Source organism: Oncorhynchus tshawytscha, linkage group LG28, assembly GCF_018296145.1.
Source record: "Oncorhynchus tshawytscha isolate Ot180627B linkage group LG28, Otsh_v2.0, whole genome shotgun sequence".
In the NCBI taxonomy this organism is placed as follows: domain Eukaryota; kingdom Metazoa; phylum Chordata; class Actinopteri; order Salmoniformes; family Salmonidae; genus Oncorhynchus; species Oncorhynchus tshawytscha.
In genome coordinates, this window is record NC_056456.1 from 23106416 (window position 1) to 23125591 (window position 19176).

The 19176-nt window shown below is 41.8% G+C and overlaps 1 protein-coding gene across 1 annotated transcript in view; it reads right to left on the bottom strand.

Moving 5' to 3' along the window:
• b4galt2 (UDP-Gal:betaGlcNAc beta 1,4- galactosyltransferase, polypeptide 2) overlaps positions 1-19176 on the bottom strand; it is a 137863-nt gene that overhangs the window by 115957 nt on the left and 2730 nt on the right. The window contains exon 2 of the mRNA XM_024391634.1: positions 3587-4023. Within this exon, the coding sequence (XP_024247402.1) occupies positions 3587-3914 (328 nt within the window). The 5' untranslated portion in view covers positions 3915-4023. The remainder of the gene's footprint in view (positions 1-3586; positions 4024-19176) is intronic.

Below are 19176 nucleotides of genomic sequence, written 5' to 3' on the forward strand. Positions count from 1 at the left end.
AGGGTTCGGCCGGACGGAATTTACTTGTCCCATCTAGCGACTCCTTGTGGCGGCCGGGAGCCTGCAAGCTGACCTCCGTCGCCAGCTGGATGGTGTTTCCTCTGACACATTGGTGCGGCTGGCTTCCGGGTTAAGCAAGCAGTGTGTCAAGAAGCAGTGCATCTTGGGAGTGTCATGTTTCGGAGGACGCATGGCTCTCGACCTTCGCCTCTTCCGAGTCTGTAGGGGAGTTGCAGGGATGGGACAAGACTGTAACTACCAATTGGAGAGAAAATGGGGTAAAAGTACAAAGAAATTAAACACATAAATACAAAATTAAACATGACTATTGCCCTGTAGCACTCACATCTGTAGCCATGAAATTCTTTAAAAGGCTGGTCATGGCTCACATCAACAACGTCATCCCAGAAACCCTGGATCCACTCCAATTTGCATACTGCCCCAACAGATCCACAGATGACACAATCACTATTGCACTCCACACTGCCCTTTCCCACCTGGACAAAAGGAACACCTACGTGAGAATTAGGGCTGACCCCATTTAGTCGACTGGTCAATTGTTTGGTCGATAGTTTGTTGGTTGACCAAGATTTCTTTAGTCGATCAGTAGCAAAAATACATTTAAAATGAATGGTGTACAAGACACCTGTCTGATTCGCGCCTGTCTGAGTGGACTAATCCATTATGGAGGCTGTGGGGATGGCACAGTCCATCAGTCTGTGCTACTGAAATGATATATGGTTATATTACATAAGAACAATGGTGCAACACTATTAAAAATAATATTACTTTATAACAAATGCATTTTCTCCTGCGTTGGATAGTGCTTGCTGTCCGGGGTTCTGAAACACATTGCGCTGTTGACTTGGCACCTTTTCCTAGACCATGTTGCTATGTGCATATTAGCAAAGTTATCCAGCATATTGGTGTTCTGAACAATGGAGGAGGCAGCAGCCCTTGCCCTAATTGACAAAGAAAAGTGAGGAGAGAAGAAATTCCAACTTAATTAGGTCTATAATCAATAGCCTAAGTGTTAAATGAGTCTGTCTTTATAAATCATCCATGTACAGTACATGTATACTGTATCTACAGAAATACGACAGATCTTGCTTTTGTTGCCTCTTTGAGTGTTTGTTTAATAGCCTACTGGTTCCATGAGCACCAAGCCTCACACAAACACAACATGTCGAATAAACAATTTCACAAATTCAACTGTTTTTTGATCTTTTCTATGCTGTAATAAAGGCTTTACACTCTTTTTTTTCATTAGAACAGCCTCTCTGGTATTATTTATAATTTATTTAGGGTTGTTTACACTGTTCCAAATTGTCTGAAAAATAATATTTATAATAATAATAACAGCACTGTTACCCGGGCGCCAAAGACGTGGATGTAGATTATAGCAGGCCCACGCACCTCTCTGATTCAGAGGGGTTGGGTTAAATGCGGAAGACACATTTCAGTTGAATGCATTCAGTTGTACAACTGACTAGGTATCCCCCTTTCCCTTCCCTTAGTAACAACAACCCTCCCTTTTTCTTGATCTTCTTCTTATTGTTATTATTACTATTATTATTCTGATCATCATTATAATAAGTTTCATGATCATAATAATAAGTAATGTAATTATCATTAGTAGGCTTAGTACAGCAGCTTTGGGTCCCGTGTGGCTCAATTCGTAGAGCATGGCGCTGGGAAAGCCAAAGTTGTGGGTTTGAGTCCCACTGGGGACCAGTTTGAAAACTTATGAAAAAATGTATGCAATCACTACTGTAAATCGCTGTGGACTAATGACTAAAATGTAAATGTTGTATAACCACAATCGAGCTGTAGGCCTAAGAGCAGTTCTTCGGGCTCCCCCTAGTCATTTGAGTGTCTTAATTATTTCATCAAACAGTGCGCTTAAAGCATCAGACAAGCTCAGTACATATAGTCGATTTGAGTAATACACAAAATGTTGACCAATCGATTGGTCAAAGGACAGACAACTTCGGGGGACAGCCCTAGTGAGAATGCTGTTCATTGACTACAGCTCAGCATTTAACACCATAGTGCCCTCCAAGCCCATCACTAAGCTAAGGACCGTGGGACTGAACACCTCCCTATGCAACTGGATCCCTCAACACGGGGGCCATTCAGGGGTGCGTGCTTAGTCTCATCGTGTACTCCCTGTTCACGCACGACTCTAACACCATCCTTAAGTTTGCCAGTGACATGGCGGTAGTAGGCCTGATCACAGACGACAATGAGACAGCCTATAGGGAGGTGGTCAGAGACTCAACAACCTCTCCCTCAACGTGAGCAAGACAAAGGAGCTGATCGCAGACTACAGGAAAAAGAGGGCCGAGCATGCCCCCATTCACATCAACAGGGCTGTAGTGGAGTGAGTCGAGAGCTTCACAGTCGTGAAAAGGGCACGATAACGCGTATTCCCCTTCAGGAGGCTGAAAAGATTTGTCGCGGGATCTCAAATCCTCAAAAAGTTATACAACTGCACCATCGAGAGCATCACTGGTTGCATCACCGCGTGGTTTAATAAGTTCTCGGAATCAGACTGCAAGGCTCTACAGAGGATAGTGCATACGGCCCAGTACATCACTTGGGCCAAGCTTCCTCCCATTCAGGACCTCTATACCAGGCGGTGTCAGAGGAAGGCCCTAACAATTGTCAAAGACTCCAGCCACCCAAGTCATAGACTGTTCTCTCTGCTACTGCACAGCAAGCGGTACCGGAGTGCCAAGTCTGGGACCAAAAGGCTCCTGAACAGATTCTACCCCCAACCCATAACACTGCTGAACAGTTCATCATATGGCTACCTGAACTATTTGCATTGGCCCCCTTATTTTATTTTGATTTAATAAAAAAAATTTCACTGACTCTCTTGCATAGGCTCGATGTACACTCACTGGACTCTAACTACACACTCACACATACTACACTGACACTTCAACACACACACACATGCATTTTGACGCCACACACACACACATAAACATACATTCACATTCCTTCACACTCTTCACATATGCTGCTGCTACTCTCTGTTTGTTATCTATGCATAGTCACTTTACCACTACCTACATGCACGTATTACCTCAATTACCTCAATTACCTCGACTAACCCGTACCCCTGCACATTGACTCTGTACCGGTACCTCATGTATATAGCCTCGTTATTGTTATTTTATTGTGTTACTATTTTTCCTTTAGCAAATTTTTCTTACTTTATTTAAACTCTGCATGTTGGTTAAGGGTTCGCAAGTAAGCATTTCACGGTAAGGTCCATACCTGTTGTATTCAGCACATGTGACAAATATCATTGTATTATATTTGATACTGGTACCCCGTGTATACATCCAAGTTAATGTTACTCATTGTGTATTTATTATTACTTCTATTATTTCTCCATTTTCTTTCTCTCTGCATTGTAAGTTAGTAAGAACTTCACTGTTAGTCTACACCTGTTATTCATTAAGCATTTAACAAATCAAATTTGAATTGATTTGAGTATGGTTTGGGTTGGCACCCTAATGTGAAAAATGTACTACTTCATTAGTCATTAGTGTAAAGGGGGATCATCACCTACCCAGACCAGGTGGTATCTCTGGGCATGGTGGTATAGGTTTGGTAGTTGGTGGCGTGTGATTTCCCTCAGGTCGTACGCTGGGCAGCAGCTGGTCTGCAGTGGCCAGGTAGCTGGCAAAGGTGGCGTTGGGCCGGCTGAGGTTGTAGTAGTAGTGGTGCCCGTTGCGGCTGGCGTTGCGGCCGTTGTTGAAGCGGCTGAAGATCTGGTCAAAGCGCTGGCTGTAGACGTCAAAGTAGAGGATCATCATGATGACAAAGTGCACCAGGCAGAGCAGCAGGACAGCCTTGCAGATGCGCTCCAGGGTCCGGCCTAACATCAGCCGAGTCATGGTTGAGCCTGCCGCCCCTGCCGCACAGTCTAGGGCATCCGCTCGGTTGGTCACACCCCTGGGCCTGGGCTGACCTGGACAAATGCTGCACGCTGCCTCACTCGATCACCTGTGGGAGGGCCAGGGAACAACATTACATTATGTTCACACTAAATTTATATTTTGTTGCCGTTTAAGTAAATTAGGCCCAACACAGGAAATGAGAAGCAAATCACAGTATCTGTATATGTCATGTACAGTGGGGCAAAAAAGTATTTAGTCAGCCACCAATTGTGCAAGTTCTCCCACTTAAAAAGATGAGAGAGGCCTGTAATTTTCATCATAGGTACACTTCAACTATGACAGACAAAATGAGAAGGAAAAAAATCCTGAAAATCACATTGTAGGATTTTTTTATGAATTTATTTGCAAATAATGGTGGAAAATAAGTATTTGGTCACCTACAAACAAGCAAGATTTCTGGCTCTCACAGACCTGTAACTTCTTCTTTAAGAGGCTCCTCTGTCCTCCACTCATTACCTGTATTAATGGCACCTGTTTGAACTTGTTATCAGTATAAAAGACACCTGTCCACAACCTCAAACAGTCACACTCCAAGCTCCACTATGGCCAAGACCAAAGAGCTGTCAAAGGACACCAGAAACAAAATTGTAGACCTGCACCAGGCTGGGAAGAATGAATCTGCAATAGGTAAGCAGCTTGGTTTGAAGAAATCAACTGTGGGAGCAATTATTAGGAAATGGAAGACATACAAGACCACTGATAATCTCCCTCGATCTGGGGCTCCACGCAAGATCTCACCCCGTGGGGTCAAAATGATCACAAGAACGGTGAGCAAAAATCCCAGAACCACACGGGGGGACCTAGTGAATGACCTGCAGAGAGCTGGGACCAGAGTAACAAAGCCTACCATCAGTAACACACTACGCCGCCAGGGACTCAAATCCTGCAGTGCCAGACGTGCCCCCCTGCTTAAGCCAGTACATGTCCAGGCCCGTCTGAAGTTTGCTAGAGAGCATTTGGATGCTCCAGAAGAAGATTTGGAGAATGTCATATGGTCAGATGAAACCAAAATATAACTTTTTGGTAAAAACTCAACTCGTCGTGTTTAGAGGACAAAGATTGCTGAGTTGCATCCAAAGAACACCATACCTACTGTGAAGCATGGGGGTGGAAACATCATGCTTTGGGGCTGTTTTTCTGCAAAGGGACCAGGACGACTGATCCGTGTAAAGGAAAGAATGAATGGGGCCATGTATTGTGAGATTTTGAGTGAAAACCTCCTTCCATCAGCAAGGGCATTGAAGATGAAACGTGGCTGGGTCTTTCAGCATGACAATGATCCCAAACACACCGACCGGGCAACGAAGGAGTGGCTTCGTAAGAAGCATTTCAAGGTCCTGGAGTGGCCTAGCCAGTCTCCAGATCTCAACCCCATAGAAAATCTTTGGAGGGAGTTGAAAGTCCGTGTTGCCCAGCAACAGCCCCAAAACATCACTGATCACTGAAAGTATTGAGTATTGATCACTGAAAGTATTGAGATAAACTTTTGTTATTGACCAAATACTTATTTTCCACCATAATTTGCAAATAAATTCATAAAAAATCCTACAATGTGATTTTCTGGATTTTTTTCTTCTCATTTTGTCTGTCATAGTTGAAGTGTACCTATGAAGAAAATTACAGGCCTCTCTCATCTTTTTAAGTGGGAGAACTTGCACAATTGGTGGCTGACTAAATACTTTTGTGCCCCACTGTACATCTTTCCAAGAAAATAAACATCAAGGAATAAACCAAAAGCAACCTACTCCACCCAACAACGTGATTTGAAAAACATTTATAATAAAATGGCTTGACTGGACTCTCTGTTCTCTCCCCTGGCAGAATCACAGGTGGAAACATCATGGGGAAAGTACCAGATATCAAAGATGACTGCCTGGCTCTAGCCTAGCAGATAGATTACCCAGGTGCAATGTGGAGGGAGGGCGGTGGGATGGAACGCCACTGTCAATGTCAGACCCAACTCTATCTCACCAGGCCGGGTCTCACTCATTGATTTTCTCACAGACAAGCACACAAAAACAATACAGTGGTGGTGTGTGTTTAATGAGTTTTTTTTAGATGGCGTATAGACGTAGGATCTTAATTTGATCACCCTGTTGTTGCAGAAAAAGTCCTGCACAACAGGAAAGCAAACTTGTTGTGTAATCGAGGTTTGAAAATGCTTCTAAAGTTTAATTTCCATTTGCCCTAATTTCCATTTGCCCCAACTAAAAACGTATCAACAAAATGTTTAATTCATTAAAATCCACACAATAATTCACATTTCCTGTTGCTGCAGGATCATTTTCCTGCTGTGAGAAACTGGTCAAATTAAGGTAGCCTACCTATTAGGTCAGTAAACAAAAGGTCGCTAGTTCGAATTACCCAGCCAACAAGGTGAAAAATCTGCCAATATGCCCTTCGGAGCAAGGCACTTAACCTAATTGCTCCAGGGTTGCCATTGATAATGGCTGACCCTGGCCGTGACCCCAATCTCCGAAGGTGTCTCAGGGGAAGTTGGGATATGCAAAAAAACACATTTCCATTTTACACATACGTATAATACACACTTGCGCATGTGTAAAACAGAACAAATCTAAGCACCCACCAAATTATTTATTATTTGACTGACCTGTGTAGTTCCAAGTTCTGTGGTAAACTGACTTGACGAAGAGCCTCTATTTCAATTTGAATGGCAAATGCTGTTTCAAAGTGCAATAGTCCAGTACTAATACTAAAATATTCAGGACAAGGACAAGGCTAGTTGGTGAAAGCTTTAGATGCCTTTTCATCTCTACATTAAGACTCAATTATGACAGATACTGCACCACACTGTTAACCAGCATCACGTCAAAAACAGATTATAAACTGGGTGGTTCGAGCCGTGAATGCTGATTGGCTGATAGCCGTGGCATATCATACCGTAAACCACGGGTATGACAAAACATGTATTTTTACTGTTCTAATTAAGTTGGTAACCAGTCCACAATAGCAATAAGGCACCTCAGGTGGTGTGGTATATGGCCATTATACCACGGCTAAGGGTTGTATCCAGGCACTCTGCATTGTGTCGTGCTTAAGAACAGCCCTTAGCCGTGGTATATTGGCCATATACCACACCCCCTCGGGCCTTATTGCTTAATTCGCCTTTTGAAAGCCCACACACTAGTTTATCAGTTTTCTCACTAACATTAAAGACAAGCCAACATAATGTACACAGTGGCCTATATGTACAGTGCAAACCAGGCCTTAGCATTGGAGAATATCAACATGGGACCAAGATGCTTGTTTAGAAACGGCTGGTGTCTAGTGAATATTTAATTCCATATTGGACACTAAATCCCTTGGACACTAAACTTATCCCTTGGACACTAAATGGATGCTGAGAACTCTTTTAGATTAAACCGACACACCAATAAAGTAAAGTCCTGGAAATATGGTGGCAATAAATGTGTACAGCATGTATGTTCAAATTTTAATAGTGTGCTGGCTCTTGATGTGGCGCCCAGTTAATCTGTCGGTGCATAATTCATTATGGGCTAGTTAGTCTCTCTACCAGACCCGTCTCCAATGTGACAGCTAAATTAAAACTAAACTAAGCCATAAACAACACAATGATAATGACCAGTATAAGTTGTATACTACTTTATTGGCATCGGCATATTTGGCAGCAAATTTTGAATCCCTCTCATTTTTGTTTGTGGTGTCACCTCCACTCTGCATACATTACTGTAATCAGTCACATCTGTCTTAGGCCTACACAGTAATGTTACAATGGATGTGTTTCAACTTTAGAACAGGGGTGGTTGATTTTGCAATTTTTTTTAATTATTATTTTGGCTTAAAAAAACACTACAGGCCACAGTTGAACATCTAAAACTGTATAGAAACTATGTAGAAATGATAATGGTCCTATATATTTTTTAAATAACTGCCCTTTATCTGGCCCGCAAATTGATTTTGTTGAACAAATCAGTCAAAAGAAATCTGTGCAGACCTACGTTGGACCCTTCATGGATGTGGAATTTCCCAATGTGGTCCTCGAGCCAAAATGTTTGCCCAACCCTGCTTTAAAACAAGCCTTAACACAGAGCTAGAGCAGTAGCCCCAAATCATGACAACTTATTTGCCAATATTAGGTGAGTCATCACTTGCAGAGTTTCTTGCGATCCAACGTAAACCAAGGATTTGTGGCTGACTTCTTAGTAAAGAGACATATAGATTAACAATACTCAGTGGTGACAATGTTTTATGTAACATTACATAATGATATAAAGCAAAGGCAAATCCTAAGCAGCAGAGAGACGGTTAAGTAGTAGATATTTAGAGTATAGCCTTTAAGCAGTAGAACTTCACTGTTTAATCGTTTTTGTCAACACAGCTGGGGAAAAGCTGATGCTGAAAGAAGAACTAATAGATGAGTGACTATGTTATTTCTGTCTTTCTATTATTTTTCAAATGGTAATGAGAGGTTGTCAGAGAGAGAAATGTGTTACAGCATCCCTGCTGTGATGGAGATCTCCAAATGCTGCGTTTTAAAGGGGAAACACTTGGGTAGGACCCTAGACGAGCACTAGTTTCTCTTTGCTCTACTCTAAGGCCACGGGCCCTAGCGCAACCCACCAACCAGCCCTCATGGCCTCATCAAATATGCATTAGATATTCTACACTTGATAAAATTGGGCAAAACTGTAGCCTTCGAGCATTTCTAGCTTGACACCTCAATAACATACAAACCATGCAGTGCTAGTGTGTTTTACCAAATGTATAAATCTGTAACAATCAAACTATAACTTAGGCTAATCATTCAAAAAAAGCTTTAACATTGTGTCATATGCCAGTTTCCAACAAACAAGTCCCCATGGATTTATGAGTTCCTGCTCTTCCCATGACCAGGTGAATTCAGGTAAAAGCTATGATCCCTTATTGATGTCTCTTGTTAAATCTACTTCAATCAGTGTAGATGAAGGGGAGGAGACAGGTTAAAGAAGGATTTTTAAGCCTTTAGACAATTGAGACAAGGATTATGCATGTGTGCCATTCAGAGGGCAAGACAAAATATTTAAGTGCCTTTGAACGGGGTATGGCAGTGTGGTTCCAGGCGTACCAGTTTGAGTCAAGAACTGGAACGCTGCTGGATTTCATGCTCAACATGTTCTCGTGTGTATCAAGAATGGTCCACCATCCAAAACACATCCAGCCAACTTGACACAACTGTGGAAAGCATTGGAGACAACATGGGCCAGCATTCCTGTGGAACACTTTCGACACCTTGTAGAGTCCCTGCCCCGACGAATTGAGGCTGTTCTGAGGGCAAAAAGGTGGTGCAACTCAATATTAGGAAGGTGTCTGTAATGTTTGGTGTACTCAGTGTACATTATATGCTCAGTGAGGGGAAAGAAATGTATGGGTGGATTTAGATCTTTCTGATGCCAACTGTAGGTCCCATGTTCTTCACAGAATCACATTTTACGTTGATAACAGTGCTGAGGTAAATTCTCTCACATGATCTGTGCAGTAAAATAGGGTGCACGAAATACAGTACCTTAGGAAAGCATTCAGGCCCCTTGACTTGTTCCACATTTTGTTACGTTACGGCCGTATTCTGAAATTGATTAAATTGTTTTGTTTTTTCTCATAAATAAAAACCACGTTTTTAGAAATGCTTGAAAATGTATATAAAAAAGAAAATTGAATATCATGTTTACATAAGTATTCAGACCCTTTACTCAGTACTTTGTTGAAGCACCTTTGGCAGCGATTACAGCCTTGAGTCTTCTTGGGTATGACGCTACAAGCTTGGCACACCTGTATTTGGGGAGTTTCTCCCATTCTTCTCTGCAGAAGCTCTGTCGGGTTGGATGGGGAGTGTTGCTGCACAGCTGTTTTCAGGTCTCTCCAGAGATGTTCGATCGGGTTCAAGTCCAGGTCTCGCTGGGCCACTCAAGGAAAGATCCCAAAGCCAATCCTGCATTGTCTTGACTGTGTGCTTAGGGTCGTTGTCCTGTTGGAAGGTGAACTTTCGTCCCAGTCTGAGGTCATGAGCGCTCTGGAGCAGGTTTTCCTCAAGGATCTTTGCTCCGTTCATCTTTGCCTCGATCCTGACTAACTTCCCAGTCCCTGCTGCTGAAAAACATCCCCACAGCATGATGCTGCCACCACCATGCTTCACCGTAGGGATGGTGCAAGGCGTGACACGTGGCATTCAGATCAAAGTGTTTAATATTGGTTTCATCAGACCAGATAATCTTGTTTCTCATGGTCTGAGAGTCTTTAGGTGCATTTTGTCAAACTCCAAGCGGGCTGTCATGTGTCTTTTACTGAGGAGAGGCTTCCGTCTTGGCCACTACCATAAAGGCCTGATTGGTGGAGTGCTGCAGAGACGGTTGTCCTTCTGGAAGGTTCTCCCATCTCAACAAAGGCACTCTGGAGCTCTTTCAGTATCACCATCAGGTTCTGGAGGTGACACTGACCAAGGCCCTTCGCCCCTGATTGCTCAGTTTGGCCGGGTGGCCAGTTCTAGGAAGCGTATTGGTGGCTCCAAACGTCTTCCATTTAAGAATGTTAGAGGCCGCTGTGTTCTTGGGGACCTTCAATGCTGCAAAAATGTTTTGGTACCCTTACCCAGATCTGTGCCTCAACACAATCCTGTCTCTGAGCTCTGCGGACAATTCCTTCGACCTCATGGCTTGGTTTTATCTTTGACATACACTGTCAACTGTGGGATCTTATATAGTCTGGCGTGTGTCTTTACAAATCATGTCCAATCAATTGAATTTACCACAGGTGGACTGCAATCAAGTTGTAGAAACATCTCAAGGATGACCAATGGAAACAGGATGCACCTGAGCTCCATTTTGAGTCTCATAGCAAAGGGTCTGAATAGTTATGTAAATAAGGTATTTCTGTTTTGTAGTTTAAGTACATTCGCAAAAATCTCTCACCTGTTTTCACTTTGTCATGATGGGTTGTTGTGTGTAGATTGCTGAGTTTTTATTTTTATTCAATCAATTTTAGAATAAGGCTGTAACGTAACAAAATGCAGAAAAAGTCAAGGGGTCTGAATACTTTCCGAAGGCACTGTATATGTGTCGTGTGACAATGACGACTGATTATCATGTTTATAGCATAGTGAAGACAGTTTAGTATTAATTACCATACACAATCATATCCATAGTTTAGGGGTGGAGGGGCTTTATCGGTTCTCGAATAAAGGCTGATTAAAGGCCCAGTGCATTAGTTTTGTGAAAAAAAGTTTTGTTTAAAAAATATATAATAATAATAAATATATAGAGTGGATTCAGAAAGTATTCAGACCACTTTACTTTTACACATTTTGTTACGTTACAGCATTATTCTAAAATTGATTAAATCATTTACACCCCCCCCCCTCATCAATCTACACACAATACCCCATAATGACAAGGCAAAAACAGGGTTTTAGGTGTCTTTTAACTAATTTATAAAAAATATCAAAACATTTATCAGAATTTTACATTTACATAAGTATTCAGACCCTTTACTCAGTACTTTGTTGAAGCACCTTTTGCAGAGATTACAGCAGTGAGTCTTCTTGGGTATGACGCTACAAGCTTGGCACACCTGTACTTGGAGATTTTCTCCCATTCTCTCTGCAGATGCTCTCAAGCTCTCAGGTTGGATGGGGAGTGTTGCTGCACAGCTATTTTCAGGTCTAGAGATATGGACAATTCCTTTGAACTCATGGCTTTGTTTTTGCTCTGACATGCACTGTCAACTGTGGGACCTTATGTAGACAGGTATGTGCCTTTCCAAATCATGTCCAATCAATTGAATTTACCATAGGTGGACTCCAATAAAGTTGTAGAAACATTTCAAGGATGAATGGAAACAGGACGCATAATCTGTAATATATTTGCAAACGTTTCTAAAAACCTGTTTTGATTTGTTATTATTGGGCATTGTGTAGATTGACGTGGGATATGTTTTATTTAATCCATTTTAGAATAAGGCTGCAATGTAACAAAATGTGGAAAAAGTCAAGGGGTCTGAATGCACTAAGTGCTCCAGCACTTGCCGGTCCCGTTCTGTGAGCTTGTGTGGCCTACCACTTCACGGCTGAGTCGTTGCTGCTCCTAGACATTTACACTTCAAAATAACAACACAGTTGACTGGGGCAGCTCTAGCAGGGCAGAAATTTGACGAAATGACTTGGTGGAAAGGTGGCATCCTTTGACGGTGCCACATTGAAAGTCGCTGAGCTCTTCAGTTAGGCCATTCTACTGTCAATGTTTGTCTATGGAGATTGCATGGCTGTGCGTTCAATTTTATACATCCGTCAGCAACGGGTGTGGCTGAAATAGCCGAATCCACTAATTTTAAAGTGTTGTCCACATACTTTTGTAAATATAATGTATGTTTTACAATGGTGGGGGAGTGCCAAGATGGAGGTGTGGTGGCTTCAACACAGCGCCCCCTGTCAGTCATCTAGTGTATATAGACACAGTGCCTTCTGAAAGTAATCATACCCCTGGACTTATTCAAAATGTTGTTGTATTAAAGCCTAAATTCAAAATGGATTACATATATTTTTTTCTCTCACCCATCTACACACAATATCCCATAATGACAAAGTGAAAACATGTTTCTAGAACATTTGCACATTTATTGAAAATTAAATACAGAAATATCTAATTTACATAAGTATTCACACCCCTCAGTCAATACTTTGTAGGAGCATCTTTGGAGTTGATTGCACCAGTGGAGGCTGCTGAGGGGAGGACGGCTCATAATAATGGCTGGAATAGAGAAAATGGAATGGCATGTGGGTGATGTATTTATTTGATACAATCCACCTGTTCCGCTCCAGCCATTACCACTAGCCCATCCTCGCCAATTAAGGTGCCACCAACCTCCTGTGGATTACACCTGTGGGTCTTTCTGGGTAAGTCTCTAAGAGCTTTCCACACCTGGATCTTCTTTGCGAGGCATTGGAAAACCTCCCTGGTCTTTGTGGTTGAATCTGTGTTTGAAACGCACTGCTCGACTGAGGGACCTCACAGATAATTGTATGTGCGGGGGACATAGATGAGGTAGTCACATTCAAAAATCATGTTTAGTAAAAATCAGTATTATTGCACATAGAGTGAGTCCATTTAACTTATTATGTGACTTGTTAAGCACATTTTTACTCCTTGCAATAAGAAATACTTATTGATTGAAGCCATTTCAGGTTTTCATTTTGCAATAATTTGTAAAAATGTTGAAAAACATAATTCCATTTTGACATTATGAGATATTACATGCAGGGCAGTGACAAAACATATACATTTAATCCATTTTAAATTCCGGCTGTAAATATGGAAAAAGTCAATGGGTGTGAATACTTACTGAAGCCACTGTAAATCATTGTACACAATGCAGTGTAATTGAAAATGTGTTGGCAGGAGTCATTCCTAAACACAAGGATTGACACTGTTTTGGTAACACATCAAAACACAGGCACTGCAGAGATCTGAGTCACTCAAAATACCATGAGTAGATTTGATCGAAATGTCCACATACTCCTGATTGCATGAGATCTCTAGATTTATAAAAAAGATTGTTGAAAATTGATTCCACCATTATGCAGTGAGTCACCACCTGATATGGGTGTGGATAGGATAGAATATAATAGAACAGAACAGAACAGTGTGTGTTGGTTTACAAAACGTGCAAAGTACAAAATGTAAAGGGGGAGTGGGGCATATTATTCTAATGAATAACACGTTGCATTTGAGCTATTATTTCAGTGTAATAATGTGCTTCAATGATATGCCACCAATGTATATAAGCTCATAGACTTACATCAGCATTCTGCATTCATAGAGGCATACAAAAACAAACATTAAGTAAATCAACACCTCACAAGGCGAGACATCACGCTAAAACAACACATTTTCCAGAACATCTAATAAGACTATTGGTCCAAATTGGCATAGCTTTGTGTAAAATGTAACATCACATTGCTGGCTCAAGGCCCATAGAGTCAGTCCTACAGGAGTCAGAGGTGTTGCTTGTCAAAAGACTAAGAGACTAAAGACTAGATAAACAAAGACAGTACGGGGTGTGAGGGGGCAAACTGTGTGTCACTGCCCTCTTGCCTGGAATGGCATTATGCTCATGCTAACCACTCTGAGAAAGGAACACCCCTCACCTTCTGACTGGCACACACACACAGACACCTCTCTTGGAGGGGGGTAGGCCTACCTTGCACAGCATAGAAGATGTAAACTAACAGCCCTGTACAAACGAGATATATTTAATAATATATATTTTATTTCTGGAAAGGAAAGTTGCGTGGATACTTGGGCTTGAGCTATTACTAGGAGTATGTAAAGAAAGAGGGTTTCTTTACAAACCAAACAATAACTATCATAGCACATATTTCTTAAGTGCCATGCAGTCATTAATAGTTTGGTTTGAAAAAATTGGCCATGGTGGCCAATACCAATACACTGAAACAAAATCATTCTCCTTCACCAGCACCCTCATCTCAACACAGATTAACACAGAGGGGTAAAGAGAGTGATGCCATTTAAGGGGAACAACTCTTAATAATCCATGTTGTGTAACATCACATAACAGATATGTTCTCACAGCTGGAGGAGAGGATCCCAGATATCAGACTTCACACTCATGCCCGGTTACCACCAACACTGTGGAGCAGAGCACACGCACAGTTCAGTCTGCTGACCCTTGTCAGAAACACTGCGTGTTTCACATTTCAACTAATGGAAAACGGATAGACACTCTTGTCAAGGAAGGTCTGTGATGCTGCTACTATCAAATCCCAATCAAATATTATTCATAGGCTACATGCCAAATATTCAAGCCAGAAATTAAATAAATATCTGAATACTAAACAAGGTTATTTATGCATCAACAAAGCACTACCATTGTACAGTTGTGGCCATTTTTACAATGACACAAATATTAATTTCCACAACGTTTGCTGCTTCAGTGTCTTTAGATATTTTTGTCAGATGTTACTATGGAATACTGTAGTATAATTACAAGCATTTCATAAGTGTCAAAAGCTTTTATTGACATGGACAACATGAAGTTGATGCAAAGAGTCAATATTTGCAGTGTTGACCCTTCTTTTTCAAGACCTCTGCTATCCACCCTGGCATGCTGTCAATTAACTTCTGGGCCATATCTGGGCCATATCCTGACTGATGGCAGACCATTCTTGCATAATCAATGCTTGGAGTTTGTCAGAATTTGTTGGTTTTTGTTTGTCCACCCGCCTCTTGAGGATTGACCACAAATTCTCATTGGGATTAAGGACTGGGGACTTTCCTGGCCATGGACCCAAAATATCGATGTTTTGTTCCCAGCGCCACTTAGTTATCACCTTTGCCTTATGGCAAGGTGCTCCATCATGCTGGAAAAGGCATTGTTCGTCACCAAACTGTTCCTGGATGGTAGGGAGAAGTTGCTCTCGGAGGATGTGTTGGTACCATTCTTTATTCATGGCTGTGTTCTTAGGCAAAATTGTGAGTGAGCCCACTCCCTTGGCTGAGAAGCAACATAAATGGTCTCAGGATGCTTTACTGTTGGCATGACACAGGACTGATGGTAGTGCCCACCTTGTCTTCTCCGGACAAGCTTTTGTCCGGATGCCCCAAACAACCGGAAAAGGGATTCATCAGAGAAAATTACTTTACCCCAGTCCTCAGCAGTCCAATCCCTGTAACTTTTGCAGAATATTTGTCTGTCCCTAGTGTTTTTCCTGGAGAGAAGTGGCTTCTTTGATGCTCTTCTTGAAACCAGGCCATCCTCCAAAAGTATTCGCCTCACTGTGCGTGCAGATGCACTCACACCTGCCTGCTGCCAATCCTGAGCAAGCTCTGTACTGGTGGTGCCGCGATCCCGCAGCTGAATCAACTTTAGGAGACGTCCTGGCGCTTGCTGGATTTTCTTGGGTGCCCTGAAGCCTTCTTCACAACAATTGAACCACTCTCCTTGAAGTTCTTGATGATCAGATAATCAGATAAATGGTTGATTTAGGTGCAATCTTACTTGCAGCAATATCCTTGCCTGTGAAGCCCTTTTTGCGCAAAGCAATGATGACCGCACTTGTTTCCTTGCAGGTAACCATGGTTGACAGAGGAAGAACAATGATTCCAAGCACCACCCTCCTTTTGAAGCATCCAGTCTGTTATTCGACCTCAATCAGCATGACAGAGTGATCTCCAGCCTTGTCCTTGTCAACACTCACACCTGTGTTAACGAGAGAATCACTGACATGATGTCAGCTTGTCCTTTTGGGCAGGGCTGAAATGAAGTGGAAATGTTTTTTGGGGATTCAGTTAATTTGCATGGCAAAGAGGGACTTTGCAATTAATTGCAAATCATCTGATCACTCTTTATAACATTCTGGAGTATATGCAAATTGCCATCATACAAACTGAGGCAGCAGGCTTTGTGAAAATTAATATTAGTTTAATTCTCAAAACTGTCAACCACTCCTTGCTGTCCCCAGTCTACCTGGCCGGGCTGCTCCTCCAGTTTCAACTGTTCTGCCTGCGGCTATGTAACCCTGACCTGTTCACCGGACATGCTACCTGTCCCAGACCTGCTGTTTTCAACTCTCTAGAGACGCAGGAGCGGTAGAGATACTCTTAATGATCGGCTATGAAAAGCCAACTGACATGTACTCCTGAGGTGCTGACTTGTTGCACCCTTGACAACTACTGTGAATATTATTATTTGACCATGCTGGTCATTTATGAACATTTGAACATCTTGGCCATGTTCTGTTATAATCTCCACCCGGCACTGGCCACCCCTCATAGCCTGGTTCCTCTCAGTTTCTTCCTAGATTTTGGCCTTTCTAGGGAGTTTTTCCTAGTCACCGTGCTTCTACACCTGCGTTGTTTGCTGTTTGGGGTTTTAGGCTGGGTTTCTGTACAACACTTTGAGATATCAGCTGATGTAAGAAGGGCTATATAAATACATTTGATTTGATTTGACTGTACTAGAACATTCCCATGATGTTCTCCCACCAAGGTTCTTATGATAGTACAGTACTATACAGTTCTGCTGGCTTTGACTCAAGGGACAACATTACATTCATCAACAATGACAGTAGGATGCACCAGATCTCTGCTCTGTGCAAGGGGGTATCACATCACCCCTGGGTTTCCTTTCATGTGCTACACATTACTGATTATGACATGTTGATTATACATTACATGAGATTGTAAGCATTTCTACCATATTTCTATTGAGATTGCTATCTTCACAGTGTGTAGCTAGCCTATTTCAATACATAGCCTGCACAGAAGGCCTCTGTGGCCATGCTCCAGAGTTGCTAAGCTCTAAAGTCTCTCCACTATCAAATATAGGTTTGCCTTGCCTTGCCTTGCCTTGCCTTGCCTTGCTTTGCCTTGCCTATCTCTCTGCTTCCTCAGATCGAGCTGCTCATTTGGCTCCAGAGCCAAAAAATAAATGGAGTGCTTGGGTGGAGGGAAGGTTTTATGGGGACAGCCTGGGATTCAGGATAGGTTTTGGGCAGTTTTGATTCTCTGTTAAACACTACAGCAACAAACTAAAATCTACTACAACACCGATAGGGGATATTATGGGCTGTATGTCTATAATGAGCTAAAAAGTGTTTCTTTACAAACCAAACAATAACTACCATAGCACATATTTTTTAAGTGCCATGCCGTCATTAATAATTTGGTTTGAAAAAATTGGGCTTTGCAATACAATGCAATTAATGATTACTCCCATCTGTATTGATCCACACTATCCTTATTTTAAAGTGAACCTATCGCTCTCAGACTGTAGTTTAATCAGTGTATGCAAGGACACATCCTTTGAGATTTTGAATGAAACACAATGTACAGCTCTGAATAGGCTGGGTTTTAGACAAAACACCAAGTCAATGTATAGAGCAAAGCAGTCCTCTCCAACTGCCACCTTTGTTGCTCAGGTCTGGCTGTTCCCATGACAACAAAACTCAACATTGAATTAACCTGAAAGAATAGAACACTCCTTCGCAAACAAACTGCCAGGAACAATCAACATTTAAATTGTAGGCATCCTAGGAACAAAGCACTGGCTTATTCTTTACACGGAAGTCAAATGTAATTCATTTCAACTTTAAACGTGCACGGTCATTAGTTCAAGTATGCTAAGGGTCTATCAAACACAGATCCAAATTCTTACACAACTGTATATTTGGCTATCCAGTTGTGTAAGAAACAAGTGGCATTAAGTGAATGGCAGTCCTAAGGAAGTAGTCACTCCTCACCTGCTTTCACAGACTGGTCACATAAACTAGATGTAACATAGTACACGAAAATACAGGACCCTCAAATTAGTATGACATCTTACGTTTGTTATGGTTCCATAAGATAGAAAGTTACTTAAGACAAAAACAAAAGGAGGGTGGTTGGTTGGGGTGGATGGGTGGTCATATAATCCAAACGTCTAGCAACTCAAAGGTTGTGCGTTCGAATCTCATCACAGGCAACTTTAGCTAATTAGCAACTACAACCTACTCTTTTAGCTACTTTGCAACTACTTGTATGTTAGCTAAGCCTAACCCTTTAGCTAACCCTTCCCCTAACCTTAACCCTTAAACCTAACCCCTAGAGGTAACTATAGCTAGCTAGCTAACGTTAGCCACCTAGTTAAAGTTGGCACAACAAATTAGACTTTGTAACAGAGTTGAAGTTGGAGGTTTACATACACTTAGGTTGGAGTTATTATATCTCGTTTTTCAACCACTCCACAAATTTCTTGATAACAAACTATAGTTTTGGCAAGTCGGTTAGGACATCTACTTTGTGCATGGCACAAGTAATTTTTCCAACCATTGTTTACAGACAGATTATTTCACTTATAATTCACTGTATCACAATTCCAGTGGGCCAGAAGTTTACATACACTAAGTTGACTGTGCCTTTAAACAGCTTGGAAAATTCCAGAAAATTATGTCATGGCTTTAGAAGCTTCTGATAGGCTAATTGACATCATTTGAGTCAATTGGAGGTGTACCTGTGTATTTATTTCAAGGCCTACTTTCAAACTCAGTGTCTCTGCTTGACATCATGTGAAACTCAAAAGAAATCAGCCAAGACCTCAGAAAACAAATTGTAGACCTCCACAAGTCTGGTTCATCCTTGGGAGAAATTTCCAAATGCCTGAAGGTACCACGTTCATCTGTACAAACAACAGTACG